This window comes from Schistocerca piceifrons, chromosome 3 (assembly GCF_021461385.2).
Source record: "Schistocerca piceifrons isolate TAMUIC-IGC-003096 chromosome 3, iqSchPice1.1, whole genome shotgun sequence".
In the NCBI taxonomy this organism is placed as follows: Eukaryota; Metazoa; Arthropoda; class Insecta; order Orthoptera; family Acrididae; genus Schistocerca; species Schistocerca piceifrons.
The window spans coordinates 238,872,082-238,890,765 of record NC_060140.1 but is presented as its reverse complement, the minus strand read 5'-3'; the positions used below and the strand labels follow the sequence as shown (position 1 = coordinate 238,890,765).

Here is an 18,684-nt window from a genome sequence, read left to right as displayed (position 1 = left end):
CCCTTTATGCTAACATCTCTAATGCCTATGGCTTTGTCGCAATTGAGAATTACCTGTCCCAACGCCCAACGGATTCCAAATTTACAGCCTCTTCCTTATAAGCATGATCAACTACACTGTTAACCACAATTACTTCTCCTTTGAAGGCATTACCTACATACAAATCCAGGGTATGGCAATGGGCAACTGCATGGCACCATCCAAGCCAACCTATTCATGGGCCATCTACAGGAATCCTTCCTGACCACCCAGAACATAACCCCTCTCCTCCCCCCTCCCTCTCGATTCAGTAATCTGCATTGAGGGTGAGGACACCCTATTCACATTCCTCCAGAACCTCAACATCTTCTCCCCCACTCCCTTCACATGGTCCTTCTCAACACATGTCACCTCCCTTGATGTTGACTTCCACCTCAAGGATGGCTACATCAGTACCTCCGTCTGTATCACTACATCAGTACCTCTGTCCATATCAAACCCACCAAACACCAGCAATATCTCCACTTTGACAGCTGCCATCCACTGCATATCATGAAGTCCCTTCCGTACAGCCTGGCCACTACTGGCCATTACATCTTTAGTGACAGGCAGCCCTCTCAAAATATACCAATAGTCTCACTGAGGCCTTCATAAACCATAGTTTACTCACAGCCTTATACAGAAACAGATCTCCTATGCCTTATCTCTCCAGTCACTCACCACCTCCCAAAGTCCTACCATCTGGCAGTCTCCTTGTGACTCAGTACCACAGAGCAACTGACTCACATTCTTTGCCACAGTTTCGCCCTGAAATGAGGAATGTCCTATCCACTATCCTTTCCACTACTCCCACAGTGGTATTACACCACCCACTGGACTTACACAATATCCTCGTCCATTCCTACTCAACCCTTGCTTCTAACCTCTTGTCTTATGGCTCATATCCCTGTAATAGACCCAGATGCAAGACCTGTCCCATAGATCCTACCACCACCACCTACTCCAGTCTTGTCAAAAGCATTACCTATCCCGTCAAAGGCAGGGCTACCTCTGAAACCAGTCATGTGATCTATTAGCTAAGCTGCAACCACTGTGCTGCATTCTACATGGGTATGACAAAAAACATGCTGTCTGTTCACAAGAATGACCACCAATAAAATGATGTGAAGAAACAGTTGCTGAACACGCTGTCAACACAACTTTCCTCTTTGAATGACTGCTTCACAGCCTGTGCCATCTGGATCCTTTCTACCAACACCAGATGTTCTGAATTGTGTTGGTGAGAACTCACCCTGCAATATATCCTGTGTTCCCACAACCCTCTTGGCCTCAACTTTTGTTAGTCATTGGCCTTTACTCATCTACCCCCTACCCTGTTCCAATTCCAGCACTACACAGCTTTCTTTTCCATCAACGCACTCACAGGTTTTTTAGTTCTCTCACCCCCACTGCCGCACTCCCATCCCCTTCTCTCCATCTAACCTCCAGACAGCATCTAGCTGCCCTACCCTCTCTCTACCTTGTCCCTGTATGCTCCCCTTACCCTGCTATGCCTCCCCCATAGCCCCAGCCTCCCCCTTATCCCACCACCCACAATGCTTCTCCCAGCATGTGCAGTTGCTTGCAGTCTGGCCTCGGCAGCCAGAGACAGTGGTCGTGTGCGTGAGCCATGTTCACATGAATGTGAGTGGGTATGTTGCCTAACTCAGAAGACAGCCTTTTGGTTGAAAGCTTAGTTATTTAGCAGTGTTTTTCTTGAGCCTGTCTGTGACTCAACATCTCCACTATATGGCAAGTAGCAACCAAACTTTCCACAATACTGTCAATCTACCTTTCCTTATATCGTTCATATTGCAACCTGGAGTTTCGATTGTTTAGGTGACTTTTTTGAGACAACAGAATGAAATTGGGTTATGCCTGTTTAGTATGGTAGGTACGAGGGCAAGAAGCTCCTTTATGTGTAAAAAAGGAACCTGAGGATCGTGAATTCAAGGTAGAAATACAACAGTGAGAGGATAAAATAATGTTACAGAAAGTAGACCGTAAGGTTCTGCACAACAAACAAATGGAAACGATAATCCTCACTGGTTTTAGTTACATGGGGTGCAGGATGTGGTGTAAAGCATGTTTTATCTCTGTATATGTGCAGATGGATATGTGTGTGTGTGTGTGTGTGCGCGAGTGTATACCTGTCCTTTTTGACCCCTAAGGTAGGTCTTTCCGCTCCCGGGATTGGAATGACTCCTTAAATGGTTGCTTCATCAGGAAAGAGGGAAGGAGAGGGAAAGACGAAAGGATGTGGGTTTTAAGGGAGAGGGTAAGGAGTCATTCCAATCCCGGGAGCGGAAAGACTTACCTTAGGGGAAGAAAAGGACAGGTATACACTTGCATACACATACATATCCATCTGCACATACACAGACACAAGCAGACAATGTCTGTGTATGTGCGGATGGATATGTAGGTGTGTGCGAGTGTATACCTGTCCTTTTTTCTCCCTAAGGTAAGTCTTTCCGCTCCCGGGATTGGAATGACTCCTTACCCTCTCCCTTAAAACCCACATCCTTTCGTCTTTCCCTCTCCTTCCCTCTTTCCTGATGAAGCAACCGTTTGTTACGAAAGCTTGAATTTTGTGTGTATGTTTGTGTGTCTCTCGACCTGCCAGCACTTTCGTTTGGTAAGTCACATCATCTTTGTTTTTAGACCTAAATATGTCTGCTTGTGTCTGTATGTGTGGATGGATATGTGCGTGTGTGCGAGTGTATACCTGTCCTTTTTTCCCCCAAAGGTAAGTCTTTCCGCTCCCGGGATTGGAATGACTCCTTACCCTCTCCCTTAAAACCCACTTCTTTTCGTCTTCCCCTCTCCTTCCCTCTTTCCTGATGAGGCAACAGTGTGTTGCGAAAGCTTGAATTTTGTGTGTATGTTTGTGTTTGTTTGTGTGTCTATCGACCTGCCAGCGCTTTCGTTCGGTAAGTCACCTCATCTTTGTTTTTATATATATATAGACAGAGAGAGAGAGAGAGAGAGAGAGAGAGAGAGAGAGAGAGAGAGAGAGAGAGAGAGAGACAGACAGACAGTAATGAAAGTACATGAAGTTAAGAGTGCTAAGAAAGTACTATCACTCAGTGGGAAATGTTTTAGTATAGTGCAAACTCAGTACTGCAGATCTGTACAAAATACAGAGACATATTCCATTTTCCAAGGGACAAATCATCATACGCATCTGTAGTGAAGTGTAGTATCCAATAGCACCAGGGAATGAAGGAAATATAGTAATTATCAAAATTTACCATATTTTGAATGCTCAAAAAGCAAGCTTACGGAAGTAAATATAGCAGGTGCTGAAGCATGATTAACTGGACAAAATAGAAGCATGTGGAACATTCACAAAACATAGATGCCAAAGGCAAACAGAAGTGGAGAGTAATAGTGGATTGAAGATGGTTAAATATATTGCAGTAGGCAATACGTTTTCACTACAGCACATCCCTGAAATCCTGGACCAATTAGAGCTGAGTATTTACCTATGCTTCATCTTATAAGCATGTACCATCAAATATTGACAGTCAAGAAAGCAAGGGGAAATGGCATTGAGATTGAACCACCAACACTTTGAGTACAGACTAATGTACTAAGGAACCGAAGTGAACCCCTTTGCTTACAGGGCTCATGAACAGTATTTACAGGTCTGCAATGATTAAAGTGCTGAAACTAAATGCTGCAACTAGGGAAGTGTGAGTTGTTATGGTAGGATGTAATCTCTCTGGCTCTTTATATTACAGACAAAGCAATATCACCAGACACGGGAAGGGTGAAATCTTCCTACATCCTAAGATGATCAGGAAATGTAAAGGTTTCCTTAGTTTGGTTTGTTATTACCAAAAATTTATCGTAAAATTACAAAATCACACCACAAACTTTTAAAGAAAGATGTAGAATATGTATGAGGAGAATTACTAAATAATGCACTTGAGAAACTAAGGGAGAAGCTGATAAATATTACATTACTTTCAGTATCCAGATTTATTAAGCTATTCATTTGGGGGCAGACTTTTCGCAAGGAAGAAAGTTGGTGAAGACTTGCTAGTTGAATATACATCCAGCTCATTGAATAAAGCAGAATTAAACAACAGTGCCCCAGGAAAAGAACTGTTTGCAATAATATATGCAGAGGATATTGATGTACAACCAGAGGAGCAGTCTATAATGAAGAAAGTGAGAGCAACACAAAGATAATCCCATGAGTGACAGACTTAAATACCTCCAGATGTTAGGCAAATAATGAAGACAAAATAACACAAATACTGAAAACAAAATAAGTCTCCAAAAGAAGAAAAGTATTTCGAAAGAAATGCTTAATAATACATCGGCAGGGCACCACAAGGCATGCATAGGACATTGCAGAGGATCAACCTGTACAGGCTATGGTGTGAAATGTAGTATGATGAGAAGAGTACTGAAAGAAGTGTCCATAATGTCAAATGAACAAGTGAACGCAAATTCCTCTTGAATTAAAAAACAGCCAAAACAGTGTTTGGATAGAGTTGGTCCTTCAAGCATATCACGTGCTGGTTATAGATATATTTTACAATGACTGGAGCAATTTTACAATTGCAGTATCTACAGACAGGTGAGGTGCAAACACAGTAGCTGAACCCATTCGTAGAACACAAAGTATTATGACACTGAATGCCATCAGTTCTTTTAACAGCTCGTAACTCTAATTTCTTGAGTTCATCTTTCTTTATTTGTACAAGAAAAGTGACTACTAGAGATCATTCTTAAATTTTTTATTAAATTCTTTTTTTCGTCTGAAGTTTTCCCCTTAGTTAGTGCTCCTACATATCTCAACTGGTTTGCTTCTTTCACTCTTGTGTCCAAGATCATCTTCACAACTTGTGTGGTTTTTCCATCAGCTCAAAAATCTTCCAGATGTATACTGGTTTCTAAATGTAATCGTTTTTAACATCGGATAATCTCAAAAACTTTAAAGGTTACTAATTTACTTGCTCACAGATATGGAAAATGTTTACTATAAATTAAATAAAATGGACTTTAGTGTACTTGACAATGGCATAGCATAACCATGACAATGAAAGTATATTCTGTGCCAGAGGTTGCTTATCCATTTTTCTTCCTCTTGTCACTCAAAATTGAGCAGACAACAAATCTAATTGTTATAAATGATCATTCATTTCAACAGAATTTTTTTCTGATATTGTTTTGTAATGCTTGTCATACGTGTGAGATAATGCAGATGTTTATGGTAAACTTATCACAATGAAATGAAGACAGCATAAAACAACAAAACCAGCAAATTTCTTTAAAATATCATAATATTATTAAAATATAAATGAATTACAGAATTTTATGAGCTACTCATAGCCTTTGGGGACAAAAAGCCAGGATAGTGTGGGAAAACACACACACACACACACACACACACACACACACACACACACACACACACACACACATCTATGATTATTGACATTTCTGAAATGAGTGAAAGTACATGGTGGTGGTGGTTAGTGTTTAACGTCCCGTCGACAACGAGGTCATTAGAGACGGAGCGCAAGCTCGGGTTAGGGAAGGATTGGGAAGGAAATCGGCCGTGCCCTTTCAAAGGAACCATCCCGGAATTTGCCTGAAACGAGAAAGTACATGGATAGCCAGTCAAACACTATGTGGTAAATGTCAATGCATTCTGAGAACTGTAGATATTTGCAAGACCTATGACAGCTTCGACAGATAAGGCACCAGGAACTAAAGCTGCCTGATGTAAAAGAAGTGCCTATTACACCTTTGCTAACATTCATCAATACACTCTAGCAATATGTTCCTGGCTCAGATGTCTAGTTTGACTTTCAATTTGTTCATTTGGTATCCTCTCATTTTTATCATACTAATTGCCACTGTGAGCTGCTTGACATCCAGTGTTCGATAAAGGTGTTCTCTAGGTATTTCCATGCATTATTGTCTACAGCCATACAGTTCGGCTTCAATTCTGCAGGTTTTCAAATATCACCTACCATCTTTCATTCGATCATCAGCTGTGTCTCTTTTTACCTCTTGGAATCCAGGAAAGAACTTTTACGGTCCATTCTCTACCTATTTGCCAGGCTTCATGTGTCACTCACCTCCATCCCATTTTCACATTGGTGAGTGGAGGGGATCATCATTCTGCTGACAAGTTTGATGCAACACGCCACAATTCCTCTCCTGTGTCAGTGTATTCATCTCAGATTAGTACCTACTGTATATTACTTTCATTAGATAGTTGGATGCATGAATTATGGTGCTGATAATATGATATTTCTCATGTTTATCTGCTTTTGCTTTTTTTCTTCAGAGCACTCTTTTCATCAACTGATACCGCCTTCTGTGAGTATAATGTAACAGCGGAATTCCTTTTGCATTCTTAATGTTGGTGCTTTTCTTTTGAATTCTCTGGAAGTTATTTGGAGTTTTCTATATGCTGAATCTCTTTTACCACCAATCATTTCCCTTCTGATTTCCGAACCTTCCCCCCCCCCCCCCCCCCCCACCCGTTTCACTTCAGCTTCCTTGCACTTTCTATTGATTTTATTCCTAAGTTTCTTGTCTTACTGTACTCCTTTCTTTTCCTGAACAGTTTTTTCGCAGTTATCATTACCATGCTTATATCTGTCAACTCCACTTCTGTGTTTACCCTTTTTAGAGATATCCATTACTTCTCAACTGAACTATTATGGTAGTCAGCATAACAGTGTCCACAGCCTCCAAGAACTATGAACACACAGAATCGCTACTCAGTAATTCAGTATTGCACTTATTTGTGTGTTCATTGTTCTTGATGAGTCTCTTATCCTTCAGCCTTCTCTTCATTATTATCAAATTAATATCTGAGTTTGCTTCAGCTACTGGGTAAGCCTTGCAACGTAATATCTGATTTCATAATATCTGTCTCAACAGGATCTCATCTAGCAGGTATTTTTATGTCTCTCTGAGTCTAAGTACACCACCTCCCATGGTTTTTGAACAGTGTATTTGCTGTTACTTGCTGAACTTTATTGCAGAACTCAAGGAGTCTTTCTCCTCTCTCATTTCTATTGCTGATCCCCTATTCCCCCATAATATAGTATTCTATTCCTTCACTCACTATAGCATTCCAATCCCCCTTGATACCTGGAGTCTCATCTCCCTTTACATACTAAGTTACTTGTTTAGCTCCTTTCTATACTCTCTCATCATCTTCTGTTTGTTACTACAGTATAATTGATGTTGACTGGTTTCAATTCTCATTTGAATAATCCTATAATTGAATTGCTCACATTAATTCACCCTTTGCTCTACATTTCTATTAATAACGAATTATATTACCCTTATATCATTTTCTGATACTACGTATATTACTCTGTTTATCTCCGCAGATATATTTTTTCTGTTTCACTTTTCTGACTCATCGTACATTTAACTTTAACCTTTCCATTTCTGTTTCCGGATTTTCTGTTTTTCCTACCATTTTCAGATTTATGACATTCCACTTTGCAACACACAGAAATGATTGGTGGTAAAAGAGATTCAGCATAAAGAAAACTCCAAATAACTTCTTTGCGATGCTTTCAAACTTCCCCTCATCAGTCCTCACTTAGGGATTCTAACATAGTACTAATCTGGAATCTTTTGCCAATGGAAGGATCAACATAATACTTTCTAAGTTAAAGGCCACATTTCCTGTGAATACACATGATGTCTCTTTAATGCACTGGTTTCCATTGCCTTCTGTCAATTCTTCTGCCTTTAGGGACAGTTTCCCACCTGGACAAGAATGTGCACTTAACCTCTGTTCACTTCTCCACCCTCTTTAGAGATGATTGTTGGCAGAATCAGGGTGACTCCTTATACCAGACATCTTTAGCTGCCGTAGCTGATAACATTTATTTGGAATGTAAGCAGTGCTGGGTTTGAACACTGAATCCGTAACTTTTGGTTTTTTAATCAAAGACACTGCACTATGCCTATCATTATGATACTTTTATTTTCCTCTTTATCTGTGATGGACTGTTGTGTCCTCACATAATATTTCTTCAAGCTCAAAAGAAATTTTCTGTTATATTACTAACCATAATAGCTAACCACTATCTTATATTCTGACTCATGAATTTTAATGGACTTCACTTCTCATCCTTTCTTGACTTGAGCTAAAGCTTTCTAAAACAGCTAAATCTTCCCTTACTGTGCAGCTATTTTCAATATCTGATTTCAACATGTGCCAAAATTAACTAAGGAAACAGCTTTTTTAAAAATGGCCATTTCAGCTGAAGCACTGTGCCATTTATTATGGAATAATCAAATTGTTCAGTAGACACATATGAAATGAAAGCAGTAGAGAAACAAAAGATCATGAGGATAAAAAGGGCACTAAAACTTGTTGTACACAAAAATAATTTTTCTAAGCAAAATAATAAAATATTATTACTTGTAAAGAGGAATATCAGGCTCCCCTCCCTCCATGGTGCGTAAGGTGAGACAACACTGTTGTAGCTTAGACTTTGGATCATTCCAGTCCTGGTTCATAATGAAGTCTTGCAGACGAGGAAAGAAACACACATGGCAAAACACTTGGCAGTACTGAAGCCCCTGTTAACATACAAATTGCTCAAATGATCATCTTATTAAAAATTAGCTTTGGGATGTAACTACCTACTAACATATAAACTATTAACAAGAAAAAATTAAATGCTTGGTGAAAATATATACATGGCACAACAAAGAAAATCATCAATGATCTATCTACCAGCAAGCTAAGATAAAGGTTCACTATAAGGGGCCTTAGACAACAAAATACATAGAAATGAGGCATGAGAATCTGATCATCATTGAATATACACAGGAAATAAACAATGATCAGAAACTATGGTCGATATAATATATTGTGTAGTGCTGTGTGACACACAAAACATTTGATTTACTTAATAACATTAATTTTGAGGAGAAAATGAACTGGTGTTGGTGGAAAAGGGGGGGGGGGGGGCGGCACAGAGAAAGAAAAGAAGGTACATTAATCACAAACAATATTCCAGTTCCTGTGCATGCTGGGTCACTTTGCACATGTCATTTTGAGCTTTCCAGTTATCTTTGAATATACTCATTATGATCTAACAAAGAATATTTGTTACATTTTGTGAATATGATCTTTATGAAACTGTGCCTGTGAACACACACTATACAATATGTAACACACTTTTATTGCCACAGTGAAGTTGATCACTGGCATGAAGTTGACCGAAAAGTTCAAAAATATTTTATTTTAAACAACTACATATTGGTAATGAAAATTCTTTTATTTTAGTTATTATACTTACTGTTCAAAAGTTCGTAATTGTGCAGTGGCTAAACATATAGCATTCCTAACCTCTTTCTGAATACTAATTGTTGGCAGATGGATTGTTTTTTTAAACTTTTTTAATGACTGGAGATTTTTATGCATGTGACTGACACAAAATAACTCATGATGTTTCTCATGGTATGTATGTTGTGCTTTGACCCTTGTCAATGGCAAGTAGAGTAATAATAAAGGTTAATCTATTATACTTACCCTTTTATAGTCACATAAATAAAACTTAGCAAATTCTTGGTGAAATCAGGGTGAAGTTGATCACATGAGAAACGCGATGAATTTGACCATCTTTTCTCAAGCTGGTCTTTTGTGAAGAAACATTCATGAATGTGTCAAGAATGTAACATAACAAATGTAGCAACAATGTCGCACAGTGGATGCAATAACAACTGTCTATAACAGCCTAGTGGTGGAGTGAGGAAGACATTGTTGCAATTGTCTGTGTGTTAAGTTATGAATTTGCCACAAACAATTGGCATTGTAAGAGTTTATAGTGAGAAAATGCCGTGTATGTCCAAATGTAAATCATGTAAATTGAAGAAATATAGCATGGAAATCTTAGAACTGTCTCTCACAGAAATTTTAAATGGAAAAATAAATATTAACTAGGCTAGCATAGTGTATAAAATTTCCAAAAGAACTCTGATAGAACAGAAGATTGTCAGCCAGTTTCTAGAGCAAAAGAAGTGGAGGCTCTACTGATGGGATTTCACAATTTTGCAACCTGAGGAAAAGAGGGCTACAGCTGGAGTGGACCAGTCATTGTCAGATTTCCATGACAAACTTACAGAAACACTGGATGGGGTAAGTTCCAATGCCATTTTTAACTATGTTGAGAATTATGACCCCAGAAAAAAGAAACTTATTTTCAGAAGAGCTGTCAAATATCCCGACAATCTAGTGAACCACTCAGAGCTTGGTAACTATTATGACGTGCATATTAGCAGCAGGTGAAACATTGCTGCCTCACGGTGTATATAAGGCAGCCAATATGTGGGATTCCCAGCGTGAAGGAAGTCCAAAAGGTGCTGTATTCTGCACAAAGCAATGCTGCTCAAAAGGGTCATGTTACTTTTCATTCCAATCATTGTTAGTTTAACTCTCACTTTCATTCACTGGTTTCAGAAAGTATTTTTGCCTCATGCAAAATTAATTGAGGGATGAAAAGTTTTAATAATCTGTCATCAAATTTTATTGGTGATATGTAGAAATCCTACGAAGAACATAATGTAGTATTTGCATGTTTGCCACCTAATGCAACACATCTCTGTCAACCTCTGGACATTTTGTTCTTTGTATCTCTCACGAAATGCTGGAGAGCAAGAGTAACAGACTGGAACAAATTAAGTCTAGCTTTACTGGTCACTGAAAAGGGACTTTTGCATGCAGGAGAAACCAGAATTAAGAAGAATGCCATAAGTGGGTTTTCAGTTTGTGGTATTCACCCACTTAATACAGAGATTTCCAGCACTACTTGGCACTGATCCTAATAACAATGATGTAGATGAAAAGAATGTAGTTAACACTACACTAGTTGAAGAGTGAAGGAACTGAGACAGAGTAACAGGAGGAGCACCACATCAGTGAAACAGAAGAAACTGAATATAATTCCAGAAAGATCTATTGCAAATAAGGACACTCCAGTGGAAAACGGTTCCATGAGTCCAAAGGTGGTACTTCAGCTACTGAGAAGGGTCGAAGGAACTTGTGTCAGGGCTAGTCTTCCAGCTCTGGCGGAGATGATGAAACTGATAATGAAGTATGAGAGGTGGCTGTATGTAACAGTCTTATCTTTGCTTATAAAAATTTCATTAGATTTTCATTCTCCTTCTCTAGTCTTTCCAGATCAAAACTCCAAATCAATCTGAATGGGTGCTAGTTCAATACTGCTCCAAGAAGACAGTGAAACACCATGGGGAGAAAGTTCTTATGAAATGTTAATGGCAGCTAGATGATACATTCCTTTATAGAAATGAGTCGCATTTTGTGTAGCCTGTATATGAAAATACAGACACTACTGAGATTTCAGTTGATGTAAAAAAATATCAAACCCAATACTTGGATGAAGGGGGGATTTTTCTTCTGAAGTTGAAATGTCATGATTTAGCGTACAATGAAGACACAGTTTTTTCAGAATTTCAAAAGCAGAGTTGGGATCACATTTTTTGCGTCCTTACACTTTCTTTGTGTGTTACTCCGAAATTAGTACTAACATTTCATTATTATGCTATATTTTTTGCTCAATTACTGATACAGCTTAAGAACAATTAAAGTCACCAGAGTCATAAACAATTCACAATTATCATATAACAGACAATCGGCCAAATGCAGTTTTTTTCACATTTTCCAACCTGTCAGAGCAAAAGGTAATAAAGACCAAAAATTTTATTATTATAGCTCAATATCCATGCTCTGAAAGAAAAATAAATATATTAATTTTATTGGTTTCAGAAACACTTATGTTTAAAGTACAAAACCTGCCAATTTGACCCCATTTGATGGTACTTATACATATTCAATATTGAGTAGTACCCCTGAATGAAAGGGCTGGTGCATGCATTCCTAGCTGGAGGTTTCATTTTTTAACTGATTATTGCAAAAATAACAGTAAGAACATTTCACAAAGAAGATGTCACAAATACCGTCACAGAAATTCTCACAAAATAACTGACTTCATTTTATCATGTTTGCATGGCAGCCTTAAGTTTGTTCATTGCTTTGTGCAAAACACACTTATTTCTTCGAATTAATCAACATGAACTATATATTATTTACTGTTTACTATGAGTGATGTGCTCAATGAAATGGAAACATTATTACTTTTATGGTGGAAGCAACGTGAATGTCAACATATCTGAAGTATGGTGACTATTATACTGGAAAACCCTGGGTCAGATATAAACAGTGCAAGCGCGCGCGCGCGCGCACACACACACACACACACACACACACACACACACACACACACACACACACAGAGAGAGAGAGAGAGAGAGAGAGAGAGATCTTAGTAATTTTTTCAGTCTTGTATGTGTGACTATGAACCATTGAATGCCTCATTGTTTGGTAAGTTGCTACATTTACTCTTCGCAATATTTGGTTGCGATAACTAATTTATAAATACCAGCTCTGTTAAGTGGCCTGCCTTTTTTCCCATCTGGACCAATTTCTCATGGCTGTGTGACAGGAAATACTTTTTTCCTCCACAACCTAAACCTTCCTTTTCAACAAGTCTATCAGATAACACAAAAGAAAGGCTTTACAAACAGGATGAATAGAAGGGTATAATCCAAAGGTGGCCACTTGTACACCACAGATACGTTACGTGAATGGCAGGCAGGTATCAAACAACCGTCAACCTGCAGATAAATTTGTATGTATCAATTTGATGCAAGGGTCCCTGGTTCAGAAATGAACAAATTGAAAGTTACATTCTACATTTTGATACCTCTGTACTTGTAACGGTACTGTTGTTGCTAATTATGTAGGGTATGCAACTTTCAGAGGTAGTAGTATGGACCACGACAAGAAAAAATGTATAGTAAATATGGTCTATAAAAAGCATACCTGAAGAGCTACGAGCACTTGTTCATCTTTGCTAGTGTGAAACACATCTCCTCTATTGAACAAGTTCTTGTAACATTTAAGGTACGCAATTTTAAGCCCATAACTACTAGACATTTTTTTCTTGTTTGGATCCAAACTACCACCTCTGAAAGTTCTACCCTAAAGTCTTAGCAACAATAGTACCAGTACACGTATTCCACTGTCAGAGGTGTGAGAATGGTTTTAGCTTATAAGTTCTGATGCATTCGTTCCCAGTGTGGAGAACCTTATCTCAAATTGATACATTTATCTTTCTCCATCATCTTTGAGAGTCTGTAAGATCATCACAGAATTACCTTGTAGATAGTACATTTACAAGCGTTGCTGGCTATAACTCCAATGCTCTGTAGAGTCTTTGTATGACATTTCTGGACGCTGGATCCAATGCAAAACTTGAGCTACTAAGTCTCCTCCACAATCTGTGTAAGTATGTAACATGAATTGTGAAACAACATGTTTACGTAGTCATAATCCAGAAATTGAGACCTACTATACAATCCAACCATATTTTTACAATTGCTGCTTCTTATCAAGCACAGGCATCTATTGGTTTACAATTGAAAATTACCTAAACATATGTGACTTTTTGCACTCTGTTGTTGGAGCTTTTCTTGTTCACTTGACAGCACAAAATATGGCTAGAGCTGAACCTTTAAATGTTACAGAGGGGCAGTCACATCAGAAGATGTAAACTACTGCTCATCAAAACAATGAATACTTGTAATTGTTAGTGTAATGGAAGGATTAACAACTTGTTGACACTCAACATTAAGAGTGCACCCTCTAAAAACACTCAATAAAACTACAACTGATTCATTAGATAACAGATCTAGGAGACATAATGAAACTTGATAATTGTATATTTTTATAGACCACTTGCTTTAGGAGCTATAGTAACATAGCACTTAGGAGAAAATGGCAGAACACTGCCATCAAGTTTCCTGATCACACTGTTGTAATAGTGGGTGATTCAGTTTTGCAGTTATAGACTAGGAAAGTAAGGCAATTAAAATTGGTGGCAGAGACAGAGATCATATGAGAGTGTTTTTCAAGAAGATAGTTAGAAAACCTCTTCTTGTAGACCTCCAAATAACTAACAGACCTAAGCTTTTTGAATCAGCTGATGTAGAGGAGGGCATCATTGATCATAGAGCTGTTATGGCATCAATGGGTTACAAGAAATGTTAAAGAAGGTAGTAAAATATTCTTGCCCAGTAAGAGTGACAGGACAAAAACCATAGAGTCTCTAAGTAGTGAACAGCAAATATTCAGCTCTGAAATCAAAGATGCAGAGCAAAAATCAGTAAAATTCAAAAGTGTCATCATACAATGGGTCTTAGAACAATATGTGCTGAGCAACATTCAGAAGCAGGAAAGCACTGGGGCTCAGTAGTTAATTTAGAAAGTTGCTATGAAAGAAAAAACACAATTGCATCAGAGATTTAAGGAAAGTCATGAACTATTTGACACATAAAACCTGAATGAGGCCAAAGTGGGCATAAGGGTGCAATGGAAGAAGCGTTAAATGAATCTAAAAGTAAAATTATGATAACTGATTTGACTAAAAAATGCCAAGAAGTTTTGGTAGTATGTACAATTAGTAAGCAGATCAAAATCATATAGTCAGTCACTGACAAACCACACTGCCTCCAAAATGGAAGATGACAGAGAGAAGGAGAAGTACTGAACTCGGACTTCCGAAATTGTTTCACTGCAGATTGTAATTTAGTTCTCCTTTCAATCATTGCAAGAATGCTGAAATGACTGATATTGTGATAATGTTGTAGTAAAGGAGACCACTCAGTGAATAGCAAAAGTGTTATCGACAGGCACAAACCAAAGAGAATGAAAACTCTGTCCATCCCTATGCCACTCCCATTCCCAAGCCCTTACCACAGTGGTCAAATCCCTGTGGAAGACCAAGATGCAAGGCTGCCCAATTCAACCACCCAGCACTTCTGCCTCCAGTCCTATCACATGCTTATACCAACTCATCAGAGGCAGGGCCATCTGTGAAAGCCGCGATGTCACTTACCAACTCTGCTGCAATCACTGCAAAACCTTTTATGTCAGCATGACAGTCAACCATCTGTTCACCAGAATGAATGGCCACAGCCAAACTGTTGCCAAGCACAAAGTTGACCGCCCAGTGGCACAACAAGCTCATGTTCAATGACTGTTAGACAATCTATGCCACCTGGATCCTTCCTTCAAGCACCATCTTTTCTAAACTATGTACATGGGAACTATCCTTGCAAGACATCCTTTTCTCTCATAATTCTCCTGCCTTCAATGTCCACTAAACAACTGTCCCCCACCGTCTATCTAAGTTTCCCAGTTGGTTGTCCTGTCACCGCTTCCCAGTCCATGCCACCTTTCCTGTGCTGCATCTCAGTGGTTCTGGTACCCATGTATCTCATGCCTAGCCCATGCACCTGCCATCTCTCCCACATTCCTAGCCACCACACCTGCTGCCTCCCTTTGAGCTGTTAACTAATAGCTATATCTCCCCATCCCCCTCCTTCCCCGATACAACTCCTATCCCACCCCAGACCACATGCCTGGACAGAAATCCTGGTATCTGGTATTGTGTGTATAGATGGCAGTGTAGGTGTGTGTGCGTGCGTGCGTGTGTGTGTGTGTGTGTGTGTGTGTGTGTGTGTGTGTGTGGGTGTGTGTGTGTGTGTGTGTGAACTAGCTTACTAAAGGGTTTCTTCCAAAAGCTATCAAAGTTTTCATTCCCTTTGGTGTGTACCTGTTGACAACTCAACACTTTTGCTACTCCTAATTTATATATTTTCTGCCAGAATGTCCTTACTATAAATACTGAGATAAGGGATTGTGGAATAGAAATAAACCAAATTAGCTGAATAGTGGGAATGTCACTGGATAGGATGAGATACTTAGGGATTTCTATAGATATAACACAAAAGAATTTGCTTTACTTCTAGAAGTAATTAACTTTAGGTCACTGGAGCAACAAATGGTACCAAGCAATTTGTAAAAAGTTCAGGTCATTTTCTAGAAAGGTTGTCAGACAAATGTACATAACTGTAGGCCAAGATCACTGATGGCAGTCAATTGTAGAATTATGGAATGTGGTTTATGCTCACACATTATGACATTTTTGGAGAACAAAAATTTCCTCTATAAAAATCAACACAGGTTCCACAAACAGATATGTTGTGGTAAACAGTTCACCGTTTATCTTTCAAACCTAGAGCACTGTAGAAAAAAGTGGCCAGGATATTACTGTGTTCCTTGACTTCCAGCAGGCATTAAATGCAGTTTCACACTGTAATTTAGTGAATAAAATACAAACTTACAAAGCAGCAGACTAGATATGTGACTGGAGTCAGGACTTCCTGGAAAAAAAAGTCAACTTATTCTTAATGGGATGAAATTGACAGATGTAAGGGTAATTTCGGGGGTGCTCACAGGAGGTTCTGTAGGGTTGTTATTGTTTACACTATATATAAATGGTTAAGCAGACAGCACCGTAAGCTCCATGTGGCTGTTCACAGAAAATGCTGCTGTCATTAGGAAGTTTGTAATGTCATAGAACAGCAGTGAGAGACAGGAAAGAGGATCGATAACTGATGCAGGGACAGACAGCTGATGTGTAAATCAATGTATGCATTGTGAATAAATTAGCAAACAGCTACATTACTGTTTGATTTCATACTGCAAAAAAATCAATGGAAACAATAAAAACCCTAAAATACCTAAGAGTAACTGTCGAGAGAGACCTAAAGTGAAATGACCACATAAAACTAACTGTAGAGCAAACAAATGCCAGGCTGAGATCCACTGGAAGAATCTTCAGAAAATTTATCTCATCCATGAAGCAAGAGACACTTACACTTGCAAAACTGGTTCTTGAATACTGCTTGCCACCCAGAGACCCTTAATAAGGTAGATTTATAGAAGATGTTTTGAAGATCCAGTGAGGAGTGGGACATGTTTAATAAGTGTAAAAGCATTATGGAGAAACTCAACCAACTCCAGTGGCAGATGCATAAGAGTGGTGACGTGTGTTAAGGAGATTTTCGCTTTTAAAATTCCAACAGGGCACGTTCAAAGATGAGTTAGGCAATATGATGAATCTCAAGTGAATCTATCATGAAAAGACCATTAAAAAAAAGGCTGCATATTCAATGCTACTGATGGTTCAAAGGATGGCATACATATGGGAACAGGTCAGGAAGGAAGAAAATGTCAGTAGGCTTAGATTATGATGACAATAATGATGATGATTAAAAAGAATGATACTGCATGAGACTGGCACACATAATAAGCAAAAAGTGAAGATAAAAATTAAAGTAAACCATTTATTTTTATTGATTGTCTTTCTTTTTTTAGTATCAAAATGTAAAAAATCAATCAGTGGCATAAGTTTGGAGTAGGTACAATGCTAAGTTTTTAAGCAGATTCTTTACATCAATAAACATTCTGTAATTTGGATTTGTCAAAAATATGTTAAAAATAAAACTTATTCAACGAGCCTCTTAAAAAATGGGTCATCTTATAGTTGGGCAAATATAGTAAGTTTCTCATGTGTCTCAAACAGAAATTTTATAATCATTGCACATTGCCAGTTTTAACTGAATTTTGCTCAATGAAATATGGAGACATGTATGAAAAGAATTATTAGAAGAAAAACAAAATCAGAAGTAATGTGGACAAGTGTAGCAGAAGACTGTAATATGTGAGAGAGTCAACGGAAGGCTTTTACCCAGTAGGGGAAGTTAAATGGCTGACGAATCCATTTTCTGCTTTATATTTCAATTTTTTGGCTCAGAAAATTAAGGAGCAGTGATATTTGTATTACTTCTCAATTCAGACCAACTCAGTCTGCATATAGTTTCATTAATTCAGACATTCTTCATCTTTATCATCTGATTCTTATTTGATGTCAGCTTACTTATGCTTTAAGCCTGTATCAAATTTCTAAAGAAGACAGATTAATCTGTTGAAACCTAATCCGGCTAAAGTGAAATAAAAATTTTTGTGCAGCTGATGACTGATTTTATTTGACAAAAGGAACAGCTTTACTGACCTGAATATAAATTGGTATCATTAAAGCGACTGTCCTCCATCATCTGCCAGCAACACAACTTTTGAACTGAAAATTACTTCAGCAGATGGAAAACACAATGCATGCCTACAATATCAGACTGTAAACGGGCACACCACTGATGGTGAACTTAAAGTGAAGAAGGTGCTTCAGGGGAACAAGGTCACATTCTTCTTGCATCTTTCTTTTAAATTACTATCTAGCTTCACACTAGCAGGAATAGCTCCAGAAATTTAAAGCATGTTTTGCTTTTAGGTTGGTTGGTTTGTGGGGGTTGAAGGAACCAGACTACAAAGGCCATCGGTCATTTTGCTTTTAAAGAGTGGAGAAAAACCTAGTCACATCATTACAGAAAGAGCCATTCTGCTATCTGCTCAGAAAGAGTTTGGAAAAGCTAGAGAAAACTTAAATAAGGTTGACCACAAAATTGGGATTTGGAACAGTTATGTGGGGCAGCAAGCAACAGAAAGAGATTAACATGAATACAAGAACCCTTTTCACCCATCACTTGCACTTTACCTGCAGCCTATTGGCCAACATGTAGAAATGGATACATGGAAACGACTCCTAATCATTAAGTTTGTCAAATGGACAGCTAATTCAAATCCAGCGACTGCATAAATGGATGTGGAAAGCA

The 18,684-nt window shown here is 38.4% G+C and overlaps 1 protein-coding gene across 2 annotated transcripts in view; it reads right to left on the bottom strand.

Annotated features, from left to right (window-relative positions):
- Window positions 1-18,684, bottom strand: part of LOC124788152 (ribonuclease 3) — a 239,843-nt gene that overhangs the window by 70,441 nt on the left and 150,718 nt on the right. For both annotated transcript variants that reach the window (XM_047255299.1, XM_047255301.1), the window contains one exon: window positions 8,444-8,604. In XM_047255299.1, the coding sequence (XP_047111255.1) occupies window positions 8,444-8,604 (161 nt within the window). The remainder of the gene's footprint in view (window positions 1-8,443; window positions 8,605-18,684) is intronic.